This window comes from Raphanus sativus, unplaced genomic scaffold, assembly GCF_000801105.2.
Source record: "Raphanus sativus cultivar WK10039 unplaced genomic scaffold, ASM80110v3 Scaffold0266, whole genome shotgun sequence".
Taxonomy (NCBI): domain Eukaryota; kingdom Viridiplantae; phylum Streptophyta; class Magnoliopsida; order Brassicales; family Brassicaceae; genus Raphanus; species Raphanus sativus.
This window is the reverse complement of record NW_026615586.1, coordinates 13,283-37,382: the sequence shown is the minus strand read 5'-3', so window position 1 is coordinate 37,382 and position 24,100 is coordinate 13,283. Positions and strand designations below refer to the sequence as shown.

The following is a 24,100-nucleotide window of genomic DNA, read 5'->3' as shown; positions in this document are numbered from 1 at the left end:
AAATATATAACAATAATCATGAAAAACAAATATCTATCTTATTAAAACAGAAACATTTTGTTGGATCTAACATTTATTTTGTAAGTTTTTAAATTAAATACACTTTTATACTTTATAGTTAAACATACATTAAATCACTAATGTTCCTTTCTTTATACTACTATCTTTATTTCCAAACAATATACTTATTTTTGTATACTACTATCAATGTTTTCAAACAATATATTTTATATACTACTATCAATGTTTCCAAACAATACAATAATTAATCTTAGTTATTTTATATCCATAATTTTCTCTTTAATTTTTTTAGAAACGTCATAATTTCATAAATTGCAAATAATGAACTTTAAAATTTGGATTATAAGATTACAAATTATGAAACTATTACAATTTAAATCAAATTAGATTACATATCGGTCATCCATTAGTTCAATCGATTAGTCTCGGGTTTAGTGATCTTTTAATATGAATATTTTAAAAACCTAAATTGAATTGTTAGATCTCCGGATTAACCGGTATAATCACAATCGGGTTGAATTTAAAAACATTGATTTAAATGCAAAAATATTTTAGATACATACTCTTTAAAAGTTACCAAAATATTTTTTAAGTTATTAGTAAAAATTTTCATCGTAAAATATTCCGCGCTTCTAAAGCGCGGATCAAGATCTAATTAATGTATAAAATCGTAAAAACAAATATCTCCACGGATGTGTAACAATAATCACGGATGTGCGGATCAAAGTTATTATTATCATCGTTCTTAACTGAGCAATGGGATTCTCTTTGACCCAAAGTATTGGCTTCTGGACTTGCCATATTTTAAGCTTGGCCCATATTGAACTAGTCAGTTTAATATTTGTTCAACCCCATTTAAACTGTGTACGATGTTCTTCCCTTTTTTTTTTTTTGCAGATTTATCGTTGTGTGTGTGAAAGAAAAACTGAAATTTTGGACACATTAGGAAAAATTACGGGTAACGTGATTATTATCATATATACGTACTACATTCTCTTTCGCACGTAGCATAGTTTATAGAATCGATATTTAGAAATTGAAGCTCCTAAGCAATATATATTATAGATAATTATACATATTCCAAAATAGTAATTCAAAGGACAACTACTTTTTCCCTTTTTTCTAAAGAGAGGAAAAAAGAATACTTTTATAACAAAAGAAAATCATCTCCTAACAAAATCTCTTCGTCTGTTGGCAAAAACAACACCATGTTTCATAAGCCAATATCTTTCTATCTCCTCCGGTGTTCGTCCCGGAATCCTCCCGGCTATCAATTCCCACCTATTTACAACACACGTACCATAAAATCTTACCGTCAAATACATTTTATGTAAATAGTCTTCCTTTTTATAAAAGAAAACTAGCATAATACGAAAATGTTTTGCTAAAGTATATGCCCGTACACAGTCTCTACTACAATCTTACTTAGGTTTTGTATACATAAACAAACAAAAACGAAACTGGATCAGAAATTAGGCTGAACATATTGATTGAGTCTTGGCAGCTCAGCTCGGTTCGGCCCAATAGTAAAATAAATAAATGATGGAAACAGACAAAGAAAAGTGAATAGCAAGATCAAGATGAATCCACCGAGAGAGAGTTTTTACCTGTCTCCGACGAGTTTATACATCCGATAAATGAGATCTTCTTCTTCCTCCGTCATCTTCACAGCTTCCCATTCTATGCTACTCACTTCTGCTAAATATCCAAACATCAGACTCTAATTCTCAATCCAATGAAAGATAGGGACAGAAGCAGAGAGCTAGAGATAGATAGATAAAGCTGATCACCTTCGGAACACGACGCTTTGGCCTTGCCCTGTCTCCGACGTCGTCTGTCCATTTTTTACCGTCTTTGTCGGAACAAAAAAGGTCAAACAAAGACAGAAGAAATCTTGAGAAACAAGAAGATCAATAACTTTGTTTCTTGTGTTCCTCGAAAGAAAAAAAAAAGTGAGAGAGGGGCTCGAAAAAGAATTGAAAACTAGACAGGTTATTTTATAACTGCGCATGTCAGGTTAATTCCTAGAATAATTATTTATTTAATATTATCATACTCAATTATTAAACATTTATTAAGTAGTTTAGTTCGATGAGCGGAAGAAAACGAATCTGTAAACTGTAGTTACGTCACTTACGTACTGTGTGTTGGCTTCAACTGCCTCGTTAATCAGATGGAAGAACGACAGATACAACCATAACTACTTCTATACTATTAAATAAATAACATCTTCAAACCTTTGACTTGCGGTTGCAGCCTTGCAGGAGTGAGCATTTCGGTTTAATTTTGGGTTCAATTTGGGTTGGTTCGTTTGGTTTATTTAGGTTTAGGAAAATTTTAACCAAAATCGATCTAATATTAGTTTGGTTTTAGTTTGGTTTTTACTTGTGTTTATTTAGTTCAATAGAGTTGATTTTTTTTTAGTTTTATCTAGTTTTATTACAAAATATCTTTTACAAGAACATAAACAAATCATCATTTGAATCATTATATTCTTTATATTAAAATGTAAAGCTAAACATCACAATAAAAACGTAAAAAATGTAATCCAATAATTTTATATATTATCTTTAAACTTAATATAAATATCATAAATAATTTTTGTTTTTGATGTTAATCTATAAGATTCATATTTTTTTATTTTAATATTAGTTATGTTTATTTTATTCTTTTATACTAAAATGTATAAATTTATATTTAGTATTTTAAATTAATATATTAAATTTTAATATAATTACTGTATTTAATTAATCTAATTAAAAATACTTTGGTTTTTCGATTTGATTCGGTTTTAGCCGAACCATTTGAGTTCGGTTGGGTCGGTTTGGCTCGGTTTGAGTTCGGTTGGATCGGTTTGAGTTCAGTTGGATTGATTTGGTTTGGTTCAGTTTATTTTTTCACCCACCCTATAGCCTTGTAAGAATAAAAGGAGTTTCCTTAAAGTAAACTTTTTAAAAGACGAATATATCCCTATTAATATGCTGCTTGTTGTAAATGAATTAGTGATTTATTAAAATTCCAAACACCAAGTTTTTTTTTTTTGGACTGAAAATAAAAAGTGCCCACACGTAGAATCGAACTACGGACCAACACCAAGATTTTGATTTATAGACTATATTGGAAAAATAATAAATTAAATAGATAAAAAACTCTGTCAAAGGCAAAGCTAAAAGATATTTATTAAATTGAAAATATAAAAAATACAATAATAACACTTGATTTGTTTTGCAAGAAAAATCTCAGACATTCCATTTGAAAGTTTGATATAAGAGGAAAGTTTGGTAGAAGAAAACACCCAGATAATTAATAATATGATATTCTAATCAAACAAAAGAAAAAAAAGGGGTAAAGAGAAGAATAGTTAGCTCGAAACAAATCTCTGGACCAAACGATCCGGTATCATACTTATTTTGTTAATTTTTTTCTTGACGCCACTTATTTTGTTAATTAATCAACATATATTGATTATAAATATTGTTTAACCGCATTCTCGAGATCGGTTTAATCATATACTTCAAGGAGTTTATCTTCTTTAATATTATTATCAGGAGTTAAACCAATGGATTGAAATCAAAAGCAGAGAAGCACATTTGTTTCTATAAAAGCTTGGACTCTGAAAAGGCACAATTCAGACAAGTATCTAACAAGAAAGAAAAATATTCGGTACATGTGGTGGTTAAATAAATGATATTTAACCAAAAAGACTATTGAAAATAAACTGTTTGAGACTAACTAGGTCTGGGCGTTCGAGTCTTCGGGTCGGTTTCGGATCGGTTTTGGGTCGGTTCCTTTCGGATTCAAGTTCTTTCGGGTCCTAAATATTTGGACCCAACAGGCACTTTTAAATTTTCAGTCCGGGTCCAGGTTCGGGTCTTCTCGGGTCCAGGTCGGTTTGGGTTTATAATTAAAATACTTGTTAAATACCCATATTTTTTCGGTCCGGGTCGGGTTCGGGTATTTAGGATCTAAAAAGACAAAATAACTACAAAAATTTCATCAAATTTAGTCAAAATCTTTCATGTATATCTAAAGTTTTTCAAAATAACTTAAAATAAACTATTAAAATTTAAAAAAACAAAATTTTGAATTCTAAATTGTACATTTAAAACTCCATATTATTTTAAAAATAATAACAAAGATTGTTAACAAAAACAATTCAACTAAATCATAAAATAAAATATAGAAAATAGAACATAACAAAACCTAATTTTGGATATTCATGTTTTTAAGTAGGGTATAAATCGGTTCTTGTCGGGTCGGGTCTATTCGGGTCGGTTTTTTTTTGGGTCCTGGTCTATTCGGGTCGGTTCTTTTCGGGTCCGGGTCTATTCGGGTAAAAAAAATTTGGACCCAACAGATACTTATAAACTTTCGGGTCGATTCCAAGTTCGGGTATTTTTGGTTCGGTTCCAGGTCGGGTCTTTAGGTCCGGGTTAAATTGCCCAGGCCTAAGACTAACCTTCTTCTATTTAATTCAGATTTCGTGTATGACGTGAAGTGCAAAGGTTAGATAAGTCTATATATAAGACGAATAGCTGCTATTAGGAGTGGGCGCTTTATCCGATATCCGAAGTGGTATCCGAACCCGATCCGAAACGAACTGAAATCCGAACCGAAGTAGCAAAATATCTGAACGGGTATTAAGTTAGGAGAAATTGGATATCTGAACCCGAACGAGTAATACCCGAACCTGAATAGATATTCGAAGATAACCGAACCTATGTATATTTACCCTTATATTTCTAGTTTACATCTCTTATTTTCTTTAAAATATTTATATTGATGTTACACATACTTTAAAATCATATAGTATATATATATATATATATATATATATATATATATATATATAATTATGGAGAAACTAATTTGATATTCATTTAAAATGCATGTCAAACTTTTTGTTTCATGTATTAACAAAAGTTATATCCAAAATTTAAAAACAAATAGCCAAATTAATATTTTTATTTTTGAAATATTATCTCCATTCTACCTACTTGAGGCCAACAACTCTCTCGAACCCAATTCAAGTTGGCAATACATATGCATTTTTCAGCAGTCTTTTACTCTTCGACCACATCAACCTGAATTTCTCTTCGACCACATCAACCTAACCTCATTCTCCCATACACTCTTTCTTCTACCACAATTTCTCTAACGATTCCTTTCCCAACCATGTTTCACTCAGTTAACCTTCTCCCAATTCAAGTGACCACTTTTCACCCAACCACGCCTCAGTTGACCTAATCTCGTTTTTACGTCCACTTTCTCATTTGTCACGAAACCAACCATCAGATTAGTTTTCTTATCCTTTAATCTAACGGTGCTTAACAATTTCAATCTACGGATTAATTGCAACTGAAAAAAGCAACTATATGTTACTTATTTTTGACCAACAACTCACTTTTGACTAGATTGCAACTGTCTTTATAGACAAGGGCATTTAGGGAAGAAGAAATACAAAAGAAAGTCACACCTCCAACAAAAATTGGTTGAACATGTTAAAAAAATTACATGGTAAGACACTTTATCACTTTCAAATTACTTCTAAAGACACAATACGCTTGCAACACACTTTTTTGAAGGTGAAAGACTTTCATACCTTTCTTAACTAAAAAGGAACAAAAAATCCCAGCAAACGAGATCAAACGTGTTCCAACTCATCTTTTGATTTTACCAAATCTCAAAATCTTCTCTCTTTAGAGATTGAAGATTAAGAACCCTAGTTTTCAAGTAATCCCCAATTGGATCCGATCTTTCACTTTTTTTCCTCCATGAATGTTCTGGGTTTTGTACCTCTGCAACAAAGCCGATGTCTTTATTCCTTGTGACTGCCATTGACGAGCTCTGTTGGTCAAAGCTTTTCATCTAAACCTGTAGCTAAAGAGACACCTTCTGATTATGGACCTTGTGCAAATCCTCTCAATGGGTTCCAGGAAATCATCAATGGACAGAACCCATCATCAAAACGATTATATGGCCGCCATTATGACCGAGAAGGAAGCTATGGTGAATCGTTTTCTTGTCAAGGCTCTCCAGAATCCTTGTCATCGTCTCACCAGTTAGTCAATTCTATCCCAAACCCCCCAAGATTCAATTTTTCACTTTCTTCCTTTGTTGGATTGATTTGATTTTAGTCATGTCTTTAGCATTCTGGAGTTTGATAGAATTGGGGAATCATGTTTATGTTTTCTCTACAAATCGATCCTTTTGTTTGGTGACTTGGGTTTGGCTTTCTTGCTCGACAATTTGATCCATAACTATGGTTGCTTTGCTTGTTGTTAGTAAAAACTATTTTTCTTCCTCCCAAAGTTGATAACTTTAATATATGTATTTTCTTTAATGTTGCTTTGTTTGTCTTCTTCAGTAACAAGAATGAGGTTCTGAATCCAAGTTAGGACCTCACTGAAATTCCCAGAAAAGTGTAAGCTTAGCAAAATTAATTTGCCAAATTTTAATCTTTTATGTTTCCTTGTGATATTAAATTGTTTTGTTTTGGATCAGTTTTACTCTCACAATGCTAATATGATTCCTCCTTAATTACCGAGTTTTGTGGACACTAACTTCATCACCTTCTCAAGTCAGAATAAGGTATATGTCACATTACTTCTCTCTACTGATTGTCTTTGTGGACATGATTCTAATTAATATCCTTTTGTTGTGTCTACAAGACCTTGTCCACAAGACCTCGTCCACAGTATGCTGAAAATTCTTCGTCCACCAAAACCTTGTACATGAAACCTCTTGTAGAATTAAAAACATTGTTTATATTTCTTGTAAGAGTTTGTTTTTGTTCTAGCTTTGAAGGATTTGGTGGCTAATCATGCTTCTCTGTTAGGTTCACTCACACATGAGCTCAAAGAAATTGGGTTTATGGCCAGGAAGTAACTCGGTTCTCTGGTGCTATATTTTTTTCTTCTTCCTTCATTGGTTGGTTCTATGTCCATACCATATATGTCCACATTTTACTTGTCCACATGTTATGTTCGTATTTTTCTATATCCACATTTTAATTGTCCACAAATACATAATTTACAAGTTTTTTTCTATGCGTGGATATGTTTTTAATATTCAAATGAGTAAAATACACGTAAATGGATGTTAAAATGTAGAAAATAAAAAACTACAACTTATTACATCAAATTTATTTATATATTTTTAGATTCAGAATATAATCAAATAAAGAAATAGAGGGTAAATTGATAATAAAAATAATAAGAATTGAAAAAAAAATCACTTGGCTCAACGAAATTACGTATACACTCCAAGCGAAAGCTCTTTAGGAGTTTCAGTTCATCAGGGACAAAAATATCCAGAAACCCTCTCAAAATCATAAAATGTGTTCTTCAAGTGCAATGTGCCTCTGAGTGCAAACAAAAAGACAAATGTGTCTTATAATGTAATGCACTCTAATAGTTTAGGGTCGAACACAAAGTAACCTTTTGTGTAACTTTCTCCGATCTAAAAGCATGCCAACGTTGTAAAGAGTATGTATGTGCCTCGTATGGCTTTTTACTTGGTCTAAGAACATTAATTGTACTAAGAGTGTGAATAAGCCCATACGGAGTGTTAATTCATGACAGAAAATTGGGCCTTTGAAATCCTACTACTTTACTAGGACTTGAAAGCCCACAAAATGCAAATTCGAAGCTTTAGATCGTTCTCGTTTGTTGAGGAAGAAGTGAAACGTTGCGTTTTGGAGTAGCTAGCCTACGGCTGTCAGGTAGAGAGAGAGAGAAACGCGAAGCCTTTCTTTCAACTCTCTCACAGGTCTTAAGCCCTAAAGACTTGGGAGTCGAACTCTGGTGGTGATCTATCTCTCGTCTTACCTCTCCCGTTCTTAAAGATTACTTTCCGTCAGGTAATGTCTCTCAGTTTCCTTCGTTTTCTCGAGAAAAATGCTGCGAAGCTCTAAAATGGGAAGTGTTTGATTGAGAAAGTGTGAGATTGATTTGATTTTTTTTTTTTTTTTTTTGTAATTTCGAATATTCTCAGGATCTTCGGTAATGGCTTGCTTGCGTGGTATCTCGAAGAGAGTTAATCTCTTACAGAGACGAGTTTACCCAACGTGTGGTCATCTCATCAGTAACGACAAAGATGAAACTAAACCGAGTTCTGATGCAGTGATGATCCCTAAACTCTTTGGGGCTAACAACAAGCTTACCTCTATGTTTACGGAGAGGCAGTTTGCTGCTCCCTTGGGACTTGGATTGTCTTCTTGTCGGTACATGAGCTCCTCATCTACTACACCACCACCGACGGAATGGTCTGATAAAGTTGATGGTATCGACTTTGTTGCACCTCAAGTCGTTCCTGATCAGATCGTTGAAGCTGTGACGATGACAAGCCAAGCTGTTCCTGCTGTGAACGAGGTTGCTATTGCAGCTGCGGATTCTGCTTTTCCTGTTGCTGCTTTGCAGCATCTGATTGATGCTCTTCATTCCTTTACTGGCTTGAACTGGTATATTATATTTACACACTCTTTTTTTTTTTTTTTCTGTTCTGTTTCTGTTTTGTATGTGAGTTTTTTTTTTTGTTTTGTTTTTTTCAGGTGGGCTTCGATAGCTTTGACTACTGTGCTCATTCGTGGAGTTACAATTCCCATTCTTTTGAATCAACTTAAGGCTACTTACAAACTCAATGTTAGCTCCCGCTGTATTTTTAATTTTTTTTTTATTTACATTATTAGGATATGCTTCTTTTTGCACTAGTGCTTCATCTATCATATGTTCTTGCAGCTTCTGAGGCCTCAACTGGAGGAGCTAAGACAAGAGATGGGCAATAAGGTAACAAGCTCTTCCTCCTCCTTTTCTTTACTTGTTCTTTGTACCGTTTGTGAGTGTCTCATTGTTCAAGTCCATGAATCAAAACGCCTTTCCGTTTCATAACACCATGGGTTGCTCCACCTTGCTTTTCTAATTACCCACTTGTCTTGACCTTTTGCGTGTGTTGTTATTTTCTTAGGGTACGGATCCTGAAGCCATGGCAGAAGGCCAAAGACGGATGCAGTTATTGTTTAAACAGTAAGTCTCTTTTTTGATTTGTCTCCTAAAGTTAAAAGGTACAACTAGATTTCTCCTTTGCTGATTTTGGTGGATTGGCTTAGGCATGGGGTAACTCCGTTTACACCTCTCAAAGGACTTATTATTCAAGGCCCCATCTTCATCAGCTTTTTCTTTGCGGTAAGATATTTGATCTCATTGAGTTGACTCTCATCATTGCATTCACTGATTGATGCTTGTCTACATATACAGATCAGGAATATGGCCGAGAAAGTACCGTCATTTAAAACCGGTGGAACTCTTTGGTTTACTGACCTCACCACTGCAGATACTACATATATCTTGCCACTTCTCACCGCAGTTACTTTCATTATTATGGTGGAGGTAGTAGCTTTGTATATATGCTTTTGCTTTATCTATATCACTTTTAGTAGTCGTCATTGTCAGACTTAATATATATTGAATGCAAGTCTTGTATTGTTTTGTGTCTGTAGTCCAACATGCAGGAAGGTATGGAAGGGAATCCAGTAGCAGGAACTATGAAGAAATTCTCAAGAATCATTGCCATTCTCTCTATTCCAATTTTGATGGGCATTGAAAAGGTAAAATAGTACTCTCCTCCCTCTCTTGACTCTCTTTGATGTGGATAATAAGCAATGAGTTTTTGGGCAGGCATTGTTCTGTTACTGGCTCACTTCCAACCTGTTTACCCTTGGGTATGGACTAGGCAAGTCCCCTATCTCTTTCCACAGAGTCTTGAAACTTGAGATGAAAGAGTTTTGATGTGACATTGTGTATATAATTAATGTGTGCAGCACTAAGACGTCCTGATGTGAGGAAGCTCTTGAATCTACCGAATGTTGGCACCTCTTCTTCCACCGGGCAGCCATCTCCGCCGCCTTCGCCTATTCCATTTTCCTTTGAGCAGCCAAAAGACCAAAGTGTTGTTGGTCATGAAGATCCTCCTATGCATTCCTCCCAAGATCCTCATGTGTCTTCTTCCTCCGAGTCATCTTCGAGTGTTCCAGAGAGAAGAATCTCCAGGAGTTCAGTTCTGAATCAGAGAATCAGAACTCTGGAGAGACAACTCAAAGACCGAAAGAAGAAGTGACCGGTTCTTTCTGTATTTTTTTTTTATGTTAAAGTTGTTTTGCTTGAACTGGCGGAGATACAATAGAAGGAAGGGATTAAGTATCCCCCGGAATTTAAGGTTTTGAATATGATGGCAATAATCAATCAAAGTCATATGGATTACTCTGAAGTATTCATCTTATATACTGATAGACGACACTACAGGAGGTTCCTATCAAAGTGCTAGCTTATAGAGAAAACTAACTTAAACTCCTTGGCACGGTAATCCGAGAAACTGAAAACACTCCTATTCTCAATTGATCTTTATCGATGATCTTTGTTATTGTAAAGGTCTCCCTTTAAATAGGGATCCACCTTGAAGAATGCATATAACAAAATATGAAAAGAATGGAATTAAGTAAAAACTAGACCATAGATGGAAATAATGAAAACGCCAATATTCTTGATCTTCTTCTCCTTGTTAATGCTTAACCGACTTCGTTTGAACCGACTAACGTTATTGGACATTGTTCTCGAAGTCTTCCTAGCTTTTCAAGTCTTTCTCTTTCCCTCAGAACATACCATTTTTTCAAAAAAATGATCAGATCTATCCATACTTTCCTGCCACACTTTCACCTTGTCCTCAAGGTGAAATTCCGGAAACTGTCGAGCCAATGTTCACATGCACCAACACTTCCAATTCATTACTCCCTTACAGCGAACTCATTGGATACTGTCTGGAGTGAGTAACTTATGATATCACTTGTTAAAGCGTGAGGAAGTTGTTGTTCACGTTCCTGATTACTACAATCTCCCACTGCTCGTTTGAGCTGTGAAACATGAAAAACAAGATGAATAGCAGAGTGTTCAGGAAGAGCAAGCTTGTATGCCACCTTACCCACCCGGCCAATCACTTGATAAGGCCCATAAAATCGTGGGGCCAATTTCTCATTCTTTCTCAAAGCTAGTGACCGCATACGGTAAGGTTAGAGCTTTAAGAAAACCAAATCACCTTCAGCAAACTCAATATCTCCACGTTTTTGTTTTGTTTTGCCGCTACTGTCATATCCACTTGTGCCCGGACCATATTAGCTTGTAGCTCAGTCAACATGAAATCTCATTCTTCCAACAAAACTGCAAGATTGTTATTTGGACGATGGAGCATCAGAGGATCTCGTCCCTACAAGGCACGAAATGGTGTCATCTTAATAGAGCTGTGGTAAGATGTATTATACCAGTACTCTGCCCACCGAGCCAGCGAGACCAATTTCGAGGCTGATCTCCTGCGAAACAACTTAGATACACTTCTAAGCATCGATTAACCACCTCGATCTGTCCATCGGTTTGTGTGGACCGTAAGCCGTACTCATTTTAAGCTTTGTACAATGCATCGTGAAGAGCTCCTTCCAAAAATGGCTAAGAAATACTTTATCCCGATCTGAGACAATCGCCTCAGGAACTCCATGCAGCTAGAGTTGTCAAACGGATTGACCCGCGTCCATCTGGACAGTCTCGCAGCGGGTCCATCAGTGGATCAGACCGCACGGGTTGGCCTGTGGCGGGTTGCGGCCAGAAAAATCTTGTCCAAGCCCACCCCGCCTATTTCTATTTGTTTGCGGGTTGACCCGTGGATTACATGCATTAAAACAACATATAGTTCTCAAAACATATTCAAAACAATACATGTTTTGTCTCAGAACATGAACGTTTACTAATAGTGTCTCAAGATATTAAAATTTATGATTCTGAAACATACATTAGATGAATGTTTACTAAAAATAGCGATCTTAATGATATTACAAAGTATGTATAACATACATCATATGTTAATAAAGGTATCAAACGGACAAGCAATACTCACTTTCTTCCATCTCTTATAACAAGAAATGAATAGATCATACAGAGACATTGAGGCAAAGAATAGCAGGACAAAATATCGGGAGAAATTATACATGGATATGTCAATTTAGGAGTTACAGGTAAATGATATCATTCATCCAAAACCTTATGACTGTATCTAGCTAACGTAATGATGAATATCTCTAATTAAAACTCTTGTACCATAGGAAAAGGGTCGCAAACATAAGCTACATGAAGAAGTGATACTCAACACACAGAACAAATTGTATCATTACTTAATTGAATCGAGACTTGAGACAAAAGAACATATTATGCCTTTGATTTGCAGGTTAAGAAGCACATAATTTATGAGAACATAAATCCAATAAAGTAAAGAAAAGAACATGAATTATCAAAATGAGAACACCTTTTTACAGTTTACATTGTGATTTCTTCCTTATAAGACCATAACAATTATGTTATAAAATCTAAAAATAAAGAACCAAAGAAAACATAAATCTATCTATCCTATTAAAAGTGAGGTACAAATGAGAACTAACCCTTTAAACATCACTTTATTTACACCAAAATGCCATTGAGTAAATATCAACTATTTTTCTAAAAATAAAAATCAATCATCATTTATTATATCTTACAAAAAAACTTACCAATCGGAAACATTATATATGTGAACAATTTAGATCTTTTGCTTGATTTACTCCACGAAATCTATCTATTTAATACAAAATCACCAGATTATTAATTAAGCAATATCCATGAGCATATATATATATATATATAAGTGTACCTTTCTACTCACTTTCTTCATATTCAAAACACGAAGAGAACAAAATGTTGAACAACCAAAATTGGTTTTCTCAACGACGTCAAATCTTAGGGACGAAACTCTCTAATGTATTCTTGCAGATAAGCAAGTAAGTTAAATAAATTCCATACAAGCTCCAAACCTTTGTTAATATCGTTATTGACTGAGCATCTTCAAACAACTCTAAATTTTGATTGGTAACAAGAAGATTTCAGTTGATACGCTTGCTTGACGAAGGTAGAAAAATTTAAAGACAAAGGTTGATTTGAAGTTTTGTTTAGAAAATAAAACAAATCAATTTTTTTTTTGTTAACAAACCTACATTGTTTTTTCCCGAAAAAAATAACTGATACCGAATGGACTTTTGTTCTTAAAATATATATTATATCTAGATGGTCCAAATCATATTATTGTGTAATATTTGTTGTTGGAGGTTTTTATTAGTTAAAAAATTGTAATTCTATATTTATATGTTTTACAAAAAAATATTTATTATTTTAGTAGCTTCATAAAACTAATTTACAGTGAAACTTCTATAAATTAATAATGTTGGGACTACACAAAACTATAATTTTTATTAATTTATAGAGATTATTAATTTATCGAGATACTAATTAAAACAAAAATCAATTTGAGACTATGAAATTATATTAATTTATAGAGATATTAATTTATAGATTTTTTAATTTATAGAGGTTATACTGTATATTATAAAGATCTGGTAAAACCAAATGTTAAAATATTTGTTTATATTGTTATTTATTGAATAAAATAAAATGTGAACAAAAGTCACTAGATATAAAAAAGGCTTCTTGTTGATTAGACGACACTAGGGTTTTCAATGATTTGGCGGTGGTGGGATCCTGGAATTGTGATATTGGAAGGCGGGGTTTGGTCCGGCGGTAATGGCTACGATCAGCAAGATATGATTCGGAGAATCAAACCCAACATTAAAGGGTTTGATTCGGTATCAGAGAGAAGGAAAGAGAGAGGATTTGGCGATTTGGGGAGAATATTGAAGCGAATCTTCATCTTGATCATCATCAAGGCAAGATTGAAGATGGAAAGAGGTATTTCCTTTGTGGTCTATTCAAATCAAAAGGGGTTTCTTTTTTCGGTTACAGAAGTATCAAATCACGGACTTGAGACTATTGGATTATGGGTTAAGGGGATCTCGGCTTGTTTTCAAAAGGAAACTATAGGGATTTCATTACTAGGACAAATCGCACAAATGGCGGAATGGAAGATAATTACTGATTACAAAACGAGTATTTACTGGAACGGGATTTGTGATTCTGTTCAGGATTATAATCATTATAAAGAGAGACGAGAGATTGTTGAGGGGAAAATCATAGTTTCAAAGCAATTCTCTCCTACGTATAGAACTAAAACACTTCTGTTCTCTTTGGTTACAATGTCGCAGGGACAATTGGTTGGCAAAGAGGGTATCGTGAGGAATGGTGAGGGTATGAGGAAGAGGTTAAAAATATCGGTGCCCCATTTTGATAACTCAGAGCTCCTGAAGACTTACGCCAAGACTCTCATTGGGAGGTGTATGAATCCTCCGGAGCAAGATATGAAGGCTTTGCTTCAGAATTTGCCAAAGATTTGGAAAATGGAAGATCGGGTGGTGGGGACTGACCTTGGTTTTGGAAAGTTTCAATTTGACTTTCAGAGTGAGGAAGACATCCAAACGGTACTGATGCTCCAACCTTTTCACTTCGACTACTGGATGTTAGCATTGGCAAAATGGCACCCGGGAAATTCGCAAGCATTCCCGTCGGAATTCCATTTTGGGTACGGGTTTTGGGGATTCCGATGGCGTTCCGGACAGTGGATACGATGCAGAGCATTGGAGATGCCATTGGAAGAACAGTGGCTTTAGATGTGAAACATTGCCGTGTGCAAGTGGTGGTGGATGGGTTCTCAATACTTTGTTTTGAAACCACTATCGACTTCAAAGGGGGGGGGGGGAGTTCTACGCTAGGGAGGAAGCATCTATTGCACTGAGGTACGAGAAGTTATTCGGGTATTGTCAAACGTGTGGTAGCTTATGCCACAAGGAGGAGAAATGCCCTTTAAAGGCACCGGATACTGCGTCTGAGCAGGTGAAACCAGACATAAGGGAAGATAATGGTGGTTGGATTGAGTGTGGGAAGCACGATGAGAGAGCAAGGAGTTACAAGGAGTGCTCCTCAATGGAACTGGGAATCAACATGGTAAGGAAAGAGATGCACGGGAGTATTATGGGAAGGGCAAAGGCAAGATGGATGAGAGAGCTGAAGCTAAATGGGTCAGGACGGCAGATAGAGGCAACAAAAAGCATTATAACGGAAAGGGAAAGTACAACGGAGAAGGGGAGAGTGCCAGAAATCGGCCCATTCAGCAAGAGGAGGCAAAAAAAGGTAACAAGGAGGAAAAAGAAAGGCAGCCTATGGATCATAGTCAGAAGGAGGCACTACAAGTGAAACCAGCCGGGGGAGATAAAGAAGAAGGAGAGATTAGCTCTCCACAGGAACAATCTTCGGCACGAGCCTCAGAAGAGTTTCAAAAAGCCCTCCTGGAAACTTAAGCTCCAGGTACAGAGGTCATATTACCTCGAGATGAGGAGGAACTGAGGGTTCAACTTGAACAGAAGGTGATCGAGTATCAAGCTGAGGGAGAAGATGCGGCAATGATGGAAATGGAGATGATTAAAGCAACTTTTCTGGAGAATGGGATTGATATGGATGGTGATGACATTCTCAATGAACTCACCGATGAGGAAGCTGAACGTGAGCTCATGGCAATGGACACAGATACTAAGATGCTTAAGGAAGAGAATAATGAGGTTCAGGTGGAAGAGAAAGGGAAGGACGGGAAAAAGATGGTCAAGAAAGCGGGGACTAAGAAGAAGCTCTTTAAAGGTAACATCAGTACTGCAGGGAGTACTAAAATGAGGAATGCATGTGCGCTGGTGTCTCCGCGTAAGAAGACTGGAACCAAGATGACTACTCGGCTGGGAGAGACTTCCAAACAGGGGGAGAACAAGGGTCCTGCAAACCCAAAACAAGAGTAATAAATTTCTCTGTTTATGGATCAAGAGAAAAAGAATAAAAGCTGGCCGGGAGTGCCTTTATTTTTCAGGTTTTTATTGGTGAAAATAAGCTCTGTGAGCACTTGTTGTTTATTTGAATTTCAATATGTTTCTGTTTCGCTTATGGGGGTTCCCACTTTGATTCTTAACTGTTATTGTGGTATTGATATACTATGGAATAATAATGGACTTTGCTGGTACGAAAGATGGGGTTTTAGAAGCTTTGATAAGGAGTTTGTGTTATTTGATAGAGTGAATTTGGGATTTTATGATCTTATAAAGATGTGGAATTGTTGTAGATGCAATGAACAAACGGAGATATGTGATACGCGAAGCTCATGGTATGTGGAACTAACAACTGGTTGTTGGGAACGATTGTATACGGGTTGGTGGCGGGGATCTTTAACCCTGTTATGCTTACACCGTAATGCATATGATGAGAGGCACAAATACAATTGGTTATATTGGATTCGTATAAGGAGTTACTGGGATCAAGGATTGGTCTCTTTTATAAACTATAGAGAGAGGTGGGTTTTGGTGTTGTACGGTTGCTGTACGTACCTTATTGTAGATACTGAGCTGTATATTATTATTCTGAGAATGTGTATTACGTGTGGGTACTTGGATAGAAGAAGTTTCTTTTCGTCAAGCTTTGGATCAGGTTGGAAGAGTGGTCGGGTGAATCAGATACATACAAATATCAGTAGAAGACTAGTGGAAATAAGGGTATTACCTAAGGGTTTCATCAAACCCATTCCAAAGAGCTCTGACGAGCATTTAATATTTTTTTTATGCGAGTTCTAAGCTGGAATTGCAGAGGGGTGGGGAGTAAATGGACAATCAGTTACCTACGAGACATATGGCAAAAGCATAAACCAGACTTTCTTTTTCTGTCGGAGACGAAGAAAGATTTCAATTTTGTACAGGGGTTTCAATCACATTTTGGTTATGATAATATTGTGACTGTGGACCCCATAGGTACGAGTGGTGGATTAGCACTCTTCTATAACAATGAGTTTCAAGTTAAGATCTTATTTTCTAATAACAGAATGATTGATGTAGAAGCTGTGGCCCTTGGAAAAAAGGTTTTCTTAACTTTTGTATATGGGGAACCGGTCCGAAAATTAAGGGAGCAGGTTTGGGAACGATTAACTAGATACGGACTAGTACGATCCGAACCGTGGTTCCTGATAGGAGATTTTAATGAAATTACTGGAAATCACGAAAAGGACGGGGGAGCGTTGAGACATCCGGATTCTTTTGTACCTTTTAACAATATGATCCGAAATAGTGGTTTACTGGAATTTCCGGCAAGGGGGAATAAACTTTCCTGGCAAGGACGGAGAGGGAAAGGGAATGGGGCTTTCATGGTTCGGTGTCGCCTAGATCGGGCATTAGCGAATGAAGATTGGCACACTCTTTTTTCATGTTCTTACACAGAATATTTAGGTATGGTAGGATCGGATCACCGGCCAGTAGTGGCTGTTATGGAGGATAAAATCTCTAAAAGGAGAGGGCAATTCCGGTTCGATAAGAGATGGATTGGAAAAGATGTACTAATGGATTCGATTGCTATGGGTTGGTCAAATGACCAGGAGAATGAAAATGTTGATATTGTAACAAAAATTAGCAACTGCCGTCATGAGATTGCTAAATGGAGAAAGGATAATCCCCCATTTGGTAAGGATAAAATTAAGGAACTACAAAAAACTCTTGAGGAGGTACAAATGGATAATTCCAGGACTCAAGAGGATATTATGGAGGTATCACGGAAACTACAAGAGGCATATAAGGATGAGGAAGAATATTGGCAGCAGAAAAGTCGGAACATGTGGCATGTCTATGGGGATCTCAATACGAATTTTTATCATGCCTTGACGAAACAAAGAAGAACACGCAATCGGATTGTGGGTCTCCATGATAATAATGGGAATTGGATTACCGAGGATAATGGTGTTGAGAAGGTGGCAGTAGATTATTTCACTGAGTTAATTGGTACAACGGCTCCCTCAGATTTTGACAGTTTCCTGGAAGATATAAGACCGGGTATTACCCCACAGATGAATCAACGTTTATTAAGACTGGCAACGGAAGAAGAGGTGCGACATGCTTTATTTATGATGCACCCAGAAAAGGCACCTGGACCCGATGGAATGACGGCATTGTTTTTCCAGCATTCATGGCACATTATAAAACATGATGTGGTAGCTCTGGTAAATAATTTTCTAGTCACGGGGACAATGGACGAAAGGTTAAACATTACAAATATTTGTATGATTCCAAAGACGGATAGGCCTACGAGGATGACAGAATTACGGCCAATCAGTCTGTGTAATGTTGGGTATAAGATTATCTCAAAAGTTTTATGTCAGAGACTAAAAATCTATCTTCCACTACTTATTTCAGAGACTCAATCACTAAAAATCTATCTTCCACTGCCTTTGTGGCAGGAAGATTGATATCAGACAATATTCTGATTGCTCAAGAGATGTTTCATAGGCTACGAGCGAATAAATCTTGTCAAGGGAAATATATGGCAATCAAAACGGACATGAGTAAAGCATATGATCGGATAGAATGAGATTTTATCCAAGCTATCCTTCACAGGATGGGCTTTGATCCTCATTGGGTTAAATTACTCACGGAGTGCATTTCTTCAGTGCAGTATAGGGTTTTATTAAATGGTCAACCACGTGGACAAATAATTCCGCAGAGAGGTTTACGGCAAGGAGATCCTTTGTCACCATATTTATTCATCATGTGCACGGAGGCTTTAATTACAAATATTAAGAAGGCAGAACGGAATAAACAAATTACCGGGATGAAGGTGGCTCGGGCGTGTCCCTCAATTTCTCATCTGTTATTTGCGGATGATAGTCTTTTTTTCTGCAAGGCACAAAAGGACGAATGTCAAACTATTCTCAAGATATTAAAGGAGTATGAGGCAGTGTCTGGTCAACTCATTAACTTTCAAAAATCATCTATTCAATTTGGCCATAAGATCGAGGAATCTTGTAGACAGGAAATGCGAAATATTTTGGATATTCAGAATGTGGGTGGTATGGGATCTTATTTGGGATTGCCGGAAAATCTTGGAGGATCTAAAATTCAAGTATTTGGGTTTCTTCAAGATCGCTTAAACAGTAGGATTAATGGTTGGACTTTCAAGTTTTTTACGAAAGGAGGAAATGAGGTAATTATTAAATCGGTGGCTACTGCCCTGCCTAATCATGTGATGTCTTGCTATCGTTTGCCAAAAGCAATCACAAAGAAATTAACGAGTGTGGTAGCACAATTTTGGTGGAGCCCAGGAGGCAGCACAAAAGGAATGCACTGGAAATCATGGGACAAAGTATGCCTAACTAAGGAAGAAGGCGGCCTGGGCTTTAAAGAAATATCAGATTTTAACACGGCTATGCTGGCCAAGCAATTATGGCGACTGATCGAGAAACCTACCACTTTGTTTTCTCGAGTTTTCAAAGGACGGTATTTCAGGAATGCTTCATCCCTGGACCCGATCCGCTCTTATTCTCCATCTTATGGATGGCGAAGTATTTCTTCAGCTAGATCTCTGGTTAGCAAAGGACTAATTAAACGGGTGGGAACAGGATCATCCATCTCTGTGTGGAATGATCCCTGGCTCCCAACCACTCGTCCGAGACCAGCAAACAAAAAACATGCTACTAGTTACCCCGATCTCACGGTTGATCAACTTATTGATGCCGATTTGAAAACATGGAATTCTCAGGCAATTAGGGCTCTTGTGGATCCCCAAGACGTACAAATCATAGAAAGTATCCCAATTAGTAAAGTTTAGAGGGAGGACAGAGATGGATGGCATTTTACACAAAATGGCAAGTACTCAGTTAAATCTGGGTACCAATTAGAAAGGGTGTATCCTGACAAGGAAAAACCTATGTCAACATTTGGACCTACGGTAGATGTTCTAAAGGCGCATTGTTGGAAAATTCGCTGCCCACCAAAGCTTAAACATTTTCTATGGCAACTGGTATCAGGGTGTATAGCGGTTAGGAAGAATTTACATGCTCGGGGACTTACGGGAGATATATGTTGTGATCGATGCGGAGCTTCAGAGGAATCAATAAACCACGTGTTTTTTGAGTGTCCTCCAGCCCGTCAAGTGTGGGCTTTATCTCAGATACCAACTAGCCCACATATATTCCCGACAGAGTCTCTTTATACGAACATGGATCATTTGTTCTGGAGGGTTTCTCCCAAAATGGAGGATCATCACTTTGCTTGGATCTTATGGTACATTTGGAAAGGAAGGAATAATAAGGTTTTCAGCAATCTGGATATTGATCCTAGAGATACACTAAAAATCGCAGTAACTGAAGCAAAGATTTGTGAAGACGCCCAGGTGGTATCCGTCCCGGTGATAGATCGACCAATTCCGAGCTTACCGATCATCCCAGGACGCTGGTGTTTCACGGATGGCTCTTGGAAATACAAGGATGTATTTTCTGGTCAAGGGTGGTAAAGCACCCTAGAAGGTTTTGCAGGATTAATGGGGGCAAGGAATGTACGGGCCTCTCTATCTCCTCTTCATTCTGAGATCGAAGCATTAATTTGGGCAATGGAGTGCATGAGGAATTTGCATCAATTTAGGGTCACGTTTGCAACAGACTGTTCTCAATTGGTAAAGATGGTGTCTGAACCAGAAGAATGGCCTACTTTTGATATTTATCTAGCAGATATCAAGACCTTGCGGGAGAACTTCCACAGCTCAGAGATCATTTATGTACCACGCACACAAAACAAGAAGGCCGATGGACTAGCACGAGGGGCTAGAACTCAAGCGTCTTTTGTTGTGCACATGGATGACGAGCCACCAACATGGTTTACAGAGTCTATATGAGTTTGTAAAAGTCGTGACAAAAAAAAGGCTTCTTAAAAGTAATTTATATATGATAGTGCCAAATATCTCTATATAAAATAACGTAGACTTAAACATATTCAGCTACAATAGCATTAAAATGATGACACACAAAACAAAAATTAACATATAAAGAAAAGTTAAAACTAACACTCGGGCACACAGATCAAAGGTTAGTCTATATTATTAAAACTGAAATATTTTTTGGTAATGTTTGAAAATATGGAGAGTATAATAGCTGAGATTGTTTGGAAACATGTATACCAAATTAATTTTTTTTTATTTACATATTTAGTCATTGCATTTACAATAAATTAAGTATTTTTTATATTTTTTTAAATTTACTGATTCTACCAATGCATTTAAAATAAATCTTAATTAACTAATTACAATGGTTGTTGTTTCTTTATGGTGAAATTAAAAACACTAACTAAAATATATAGTATATATTATATAAAATAAATTTTAAATTCAGTATTACCTTATTTAGTTTAGTTAAATATAATTTTTTTGAGAATTTAATTTTCAAGAAAACGAAATATCATAAAGTTAATAATAATTCATAGAAAACTAATGCAAACATTAAAAAAATTTAGTATGTTGCTTTTAAAAAAAAATTAATAAAAAAAGAACAGGTTAATATATGAATAGTACAATTACATCAAATTGCATCAAGTTACAAAATTTTAAATATAATATTATGTACAAATAAAAAAATATTATTAAATATTTATACTATAAAATAATATATTTTACTCTATCTGTAAATTACAAAACATAAAAATATATATGGATTTTTATTTATAAAACCAAGAGTTTATGAGTTTACGTTGAAGATAAGTTAAATCAAACACCCGCACGGGTGTGCGGATCAAGTTCTAGTATCCATTATAAACACAGACCTATATTGTCATTCTCTGCTACTTTGTTACAATTCGTTTCTTCGCTGGAAAGGTTAACTCGCCACTTAAAAAAGGAACTTTTCACCTCACGAATTAGAAATCAGAAACATAATAATTCTACATATGCTCCCCTTATATATATATATCCCATTTTATAAATTGTTATAAAGAACAAACGAATATAAACAGATATTCGTTTACATTTTTCTGCAGCTATCACTAAGATCAAACATGTTATAAAAATAGCCATACTCAATGGACTAAACAAGCACTTGAAGCAGCTATCACATCCATTTTTAACCTGGAACATACATGATTCCCAAGTAAAGGATAATACACATATAAATCTAAATCTATTCTCGGCCTAATGTAACGTCGTGGAAATCCATTGTACACATTACACTAAACCGACTTTTCCCTCCATCCTTATAGTAGTAATGGGTTGTCTTGAACAAGATTAAAATGAAAGCTCTATTAAATGAGACATAAATTAAAAACCGCACAACAATCATTGCGAACCCAAAACATAATATAATTAAGTAATCCACCAATTATAAATTCAACGTATAAAAAAAACATGCAGACCATTTAAAACACACAAAGCATAGCAGGTATCTTAGAAACCCTAACTCTTAAAATATATACAACCATCATGAGAAAGCAAAATAACTCATATCAGGATTCCTGTCTATCCCTCGAAAGAGTATCGTTCCAAGCTGTAGTTTGATTGTATTGATATTTGGTTATATGTAGATGATATTGAACATTTTCACTGAGTACTTTTTATACTCATGTCTCATTTATTGATGCAGGCAATTAGTAGTTGTGTTGACCGGAGTGCGGAACTATGACTATCATCAGGACTGGTATTCTTAAAAACATTATTATTATTGTTTACGGTTATCTAATTTGGTTTATTAATAAAGTTACAACATTTTATATAAGTTGATTAACCAATCTATTTTATATATTTTAAGCATATTAAGTGGATTTTCCTTGTTAGGCGACTGCACACCTCACAAAATTAATTACAAAAACTGAATATGGATTTTGTTTTTGAGTTACTAACTAATCTTAGTAAAATAAATAAGAGATAATTTGGTAGATTATTTACAATTAATAATGTTTTGAAAATTATGTGAATTTTTTTTATTTTTCTTATTATTTATTAAAATATTCATTTGGAGATGGATCACTAACCTTCTTTTATAAAGGACACATGTTCAATATATATGTAGATATATAAATAGTTTGATATTCTTAAGATAGTTTTCTATATTTTATTATATATTAGCACATGTAAGTTTCAAGATAGTAAAGTATTTTAATATGTGACAATATGATGAAATATCCAACAAATTAGTAGCATGCCTAAGATATAACACATTCACTTATTAATGCATGAATCTAAGGATATCAATGGAAACAAAATTGATATCTTTCTAAAAGTTACAAAGTCATCATTACAGTCAATCATGAAAAATAACTTATTGTTATTATATATATGTATATATATATATGCTCTTAATCACATATTATTATTTACAACACTAATATTGTATATCATTTGTCCGATATTCATATCTTTGTGTGCTAACTCATGGCAGGTACTGAACTATATCCAGATTCGCCGTTCGACAAAAAGAGCAAAAGGAACATCTTCATAACATTGACAGAGTCAGAGATAGGAATAAGTAATACGATAAAGATGTCAAAAGAGTTACTAGAAGCCAATGTATTTGATAATCTTCCTAGGAATGATATCATAGGATTGATACATTACAACGAGCCTACCATTGTGGATTTTTTTTTGATTATGATGCTAAGATTACAACAACTCTTACCATAAAAAAGGATGGAGATGAAAGTTTCAAATTTCATGGATGGAGTATGATACTCCAACGAAAACATTTTAAGACAAGCGATACAATGGTGTTTTGGTGGGACAGCATTCACAAAAGACTTAATTTTAAGCAATTCATGTTTCAATTTGTTTAGATACATTTCTATTAAATGTGTTGTTCGATGTTGTTGTTTTCCTTTTGAATTTTGTTTCAAAAGCTCATGTTGTGCCTTAAAGTTATAATAAAGTCATTTTAATTTAAAATCATACATTTTAATTAAGATTTAGCAGAGAGAAACGTTTTTGGTTTATTCATTAATATTAAACCAAACATGATAAAAATTAACCAAATCAAACATAAACAACTCTCTTTAAGTGATACTCAAGCAACCCTTGGAAAATCAACTAGTGAGTGTTTTCCTATTGGAAAATAGTGGTTCCTAATAAGAAATTTGACTAGCAATTGCAGCAAGATTACAAAAAAAGGATAAGTCTGCGAGAATCAAATAAGAAAGATATCATAGAGATGAGTTAGGCCACTGATAGTGGGATTTCACAAAACTAAATAAGGAAACATAATAAGATGGCCATCTTTAGAGGAAGCCCACGAATAAAATGAGTAT

General features: G+C 35.3%; 2 protein-coding genes and 1 long non-coding RNA gene across 4 annotated transcripts; 2 read left to right on the top strand and 1 right to left on the bottom strand.

Moving 5' to 3' along the window:
• Nucleotides 1–973: 973 nt before the first annotated feature.
• On the bottom strand, nucleotides 974–2,014 carry LOC108846521 (transcription factor CPC-like). 2 transcript variants are annotated; one of them, XM_018619750.2, is made up of 3 exons: nucleotides 1,812–2,014; nucleotides 1,629–1,719; nucleotides 974–1,302 (listed from the first exon to the last, which is right to left on the bottom strand). In XM_018619750.2, exons 1-3 carry the CDS (start codon nucleotides 1,861–1,863, stop codon nucleotides 1,185–1,187), a joined length of 261 nt encoding a protein of 86 aa, XP_018475252.1. In that variant the 5' UTR covers nucleotides 1,864–2,014; the 3' UTR covers nucleotides 974–1,184. The 2 variants fall into 2 exon arrangements, with proteins under 2 accessions (XP_018475252.1, XP_018475253.1); XM_018619751.2 differs by having other exon boundaries at nucleotides 1,629–1,716; nucleotides 1,812–2,013.
• A 5,696-nt stretch (nucleotides 2,015–7,710) lies between these two features.
• Nucleotides 7,711–10,284, top strand: LOC108844238 (mitochondrial inner membrane protein OXA1-like). The gene is made up of 10 exons (XM_018617458.2): nucleotides 7,711–7,882; nucleotides 8,017–8,482; nucleotides 8,573–8,663; nucleotides 8,760–8,807; nucleotides 8,986–9,044; nucleotides 9,128–9,203; nucleotides 9,276–9,407; nucleotides 9,518–9,625; nucleotides 9,696–9,750; nucleotides 9,839–10,284. The coding sequence occupies exons 2-10, from the start codon at nucleotides 8,028–8,030 to the stop codon at nucleotides 10,132–10,134; spliced, it is 1,320 nt and encodes a 439-aa protein (XP_018472960.2). The 5' UTR covers nucleotides 7,711–7,882; nucleotides 8,017–8,027; the 3' UTR covers nucleotides 10,135–10,284.
• A 3,283-nt stretch (nucleotides 10,285–13,567) lies between these two features.
• Nucleotides 13,568–16,040, top strand: LOC130501725 (uncharacterized). The gene is made up of 2 exons (XR_008939860.1): nucleotides 13,568–13,829; nucleotides 14,183–16,040. It is a non-coding gene; the product is annotated as an uncharacterized LOC130501725 (long non-coding RNA).
• Nucleotides 16,041–24,100: the final 8,060 nt, after the last annotated feature.

Bases quoted from the DNA above. Each gene is read 5' to 3' on its own strand.
- LOC108846521 (XM_018619750.2), bottom strand. From the start codon at position 1,863: ATGGACAGACGACGTCGGAGACAGGGCAAGGCCAAAGCGTCGTGTTCC. The intron at 1,720-1,811 runs GTGATCAGCTTT...TTGGATATTTAG, and splicing joins CAAAGCGTCGTGTTCCGAAG to CAGAAGTGAGTAGCATAGAA. The intron at 1,303-1,628 runs GTAAAAACTCTC...TGTTGTAAATAG, and splicing joins TATAAACTCGTCGGAGACAG to GTGGGAATTGATAGCCGGGA.
- LOC108844238 (XM_018617458.2), top strand. From the start codon at position 8,028: ATGGCTTGCTTGCGTGGTATCTCGAAGAGAGTTAATCTCTTACAGAGA. The intron at 8,483-8,572 runs GTATATTATATT...TGTTTTTTTCAG, and splicing joins TCCTTTACTGGCTTGAACTG to GTGGGCTTCGATAGCTTTGA. The intron at 9,204-9,275 runs GTAAGATATTTG...CTACATATACAG, and splicing joins TCATCAGCTTTTTCTTTGCG to ATCAGGAATATGGCCGAGAA.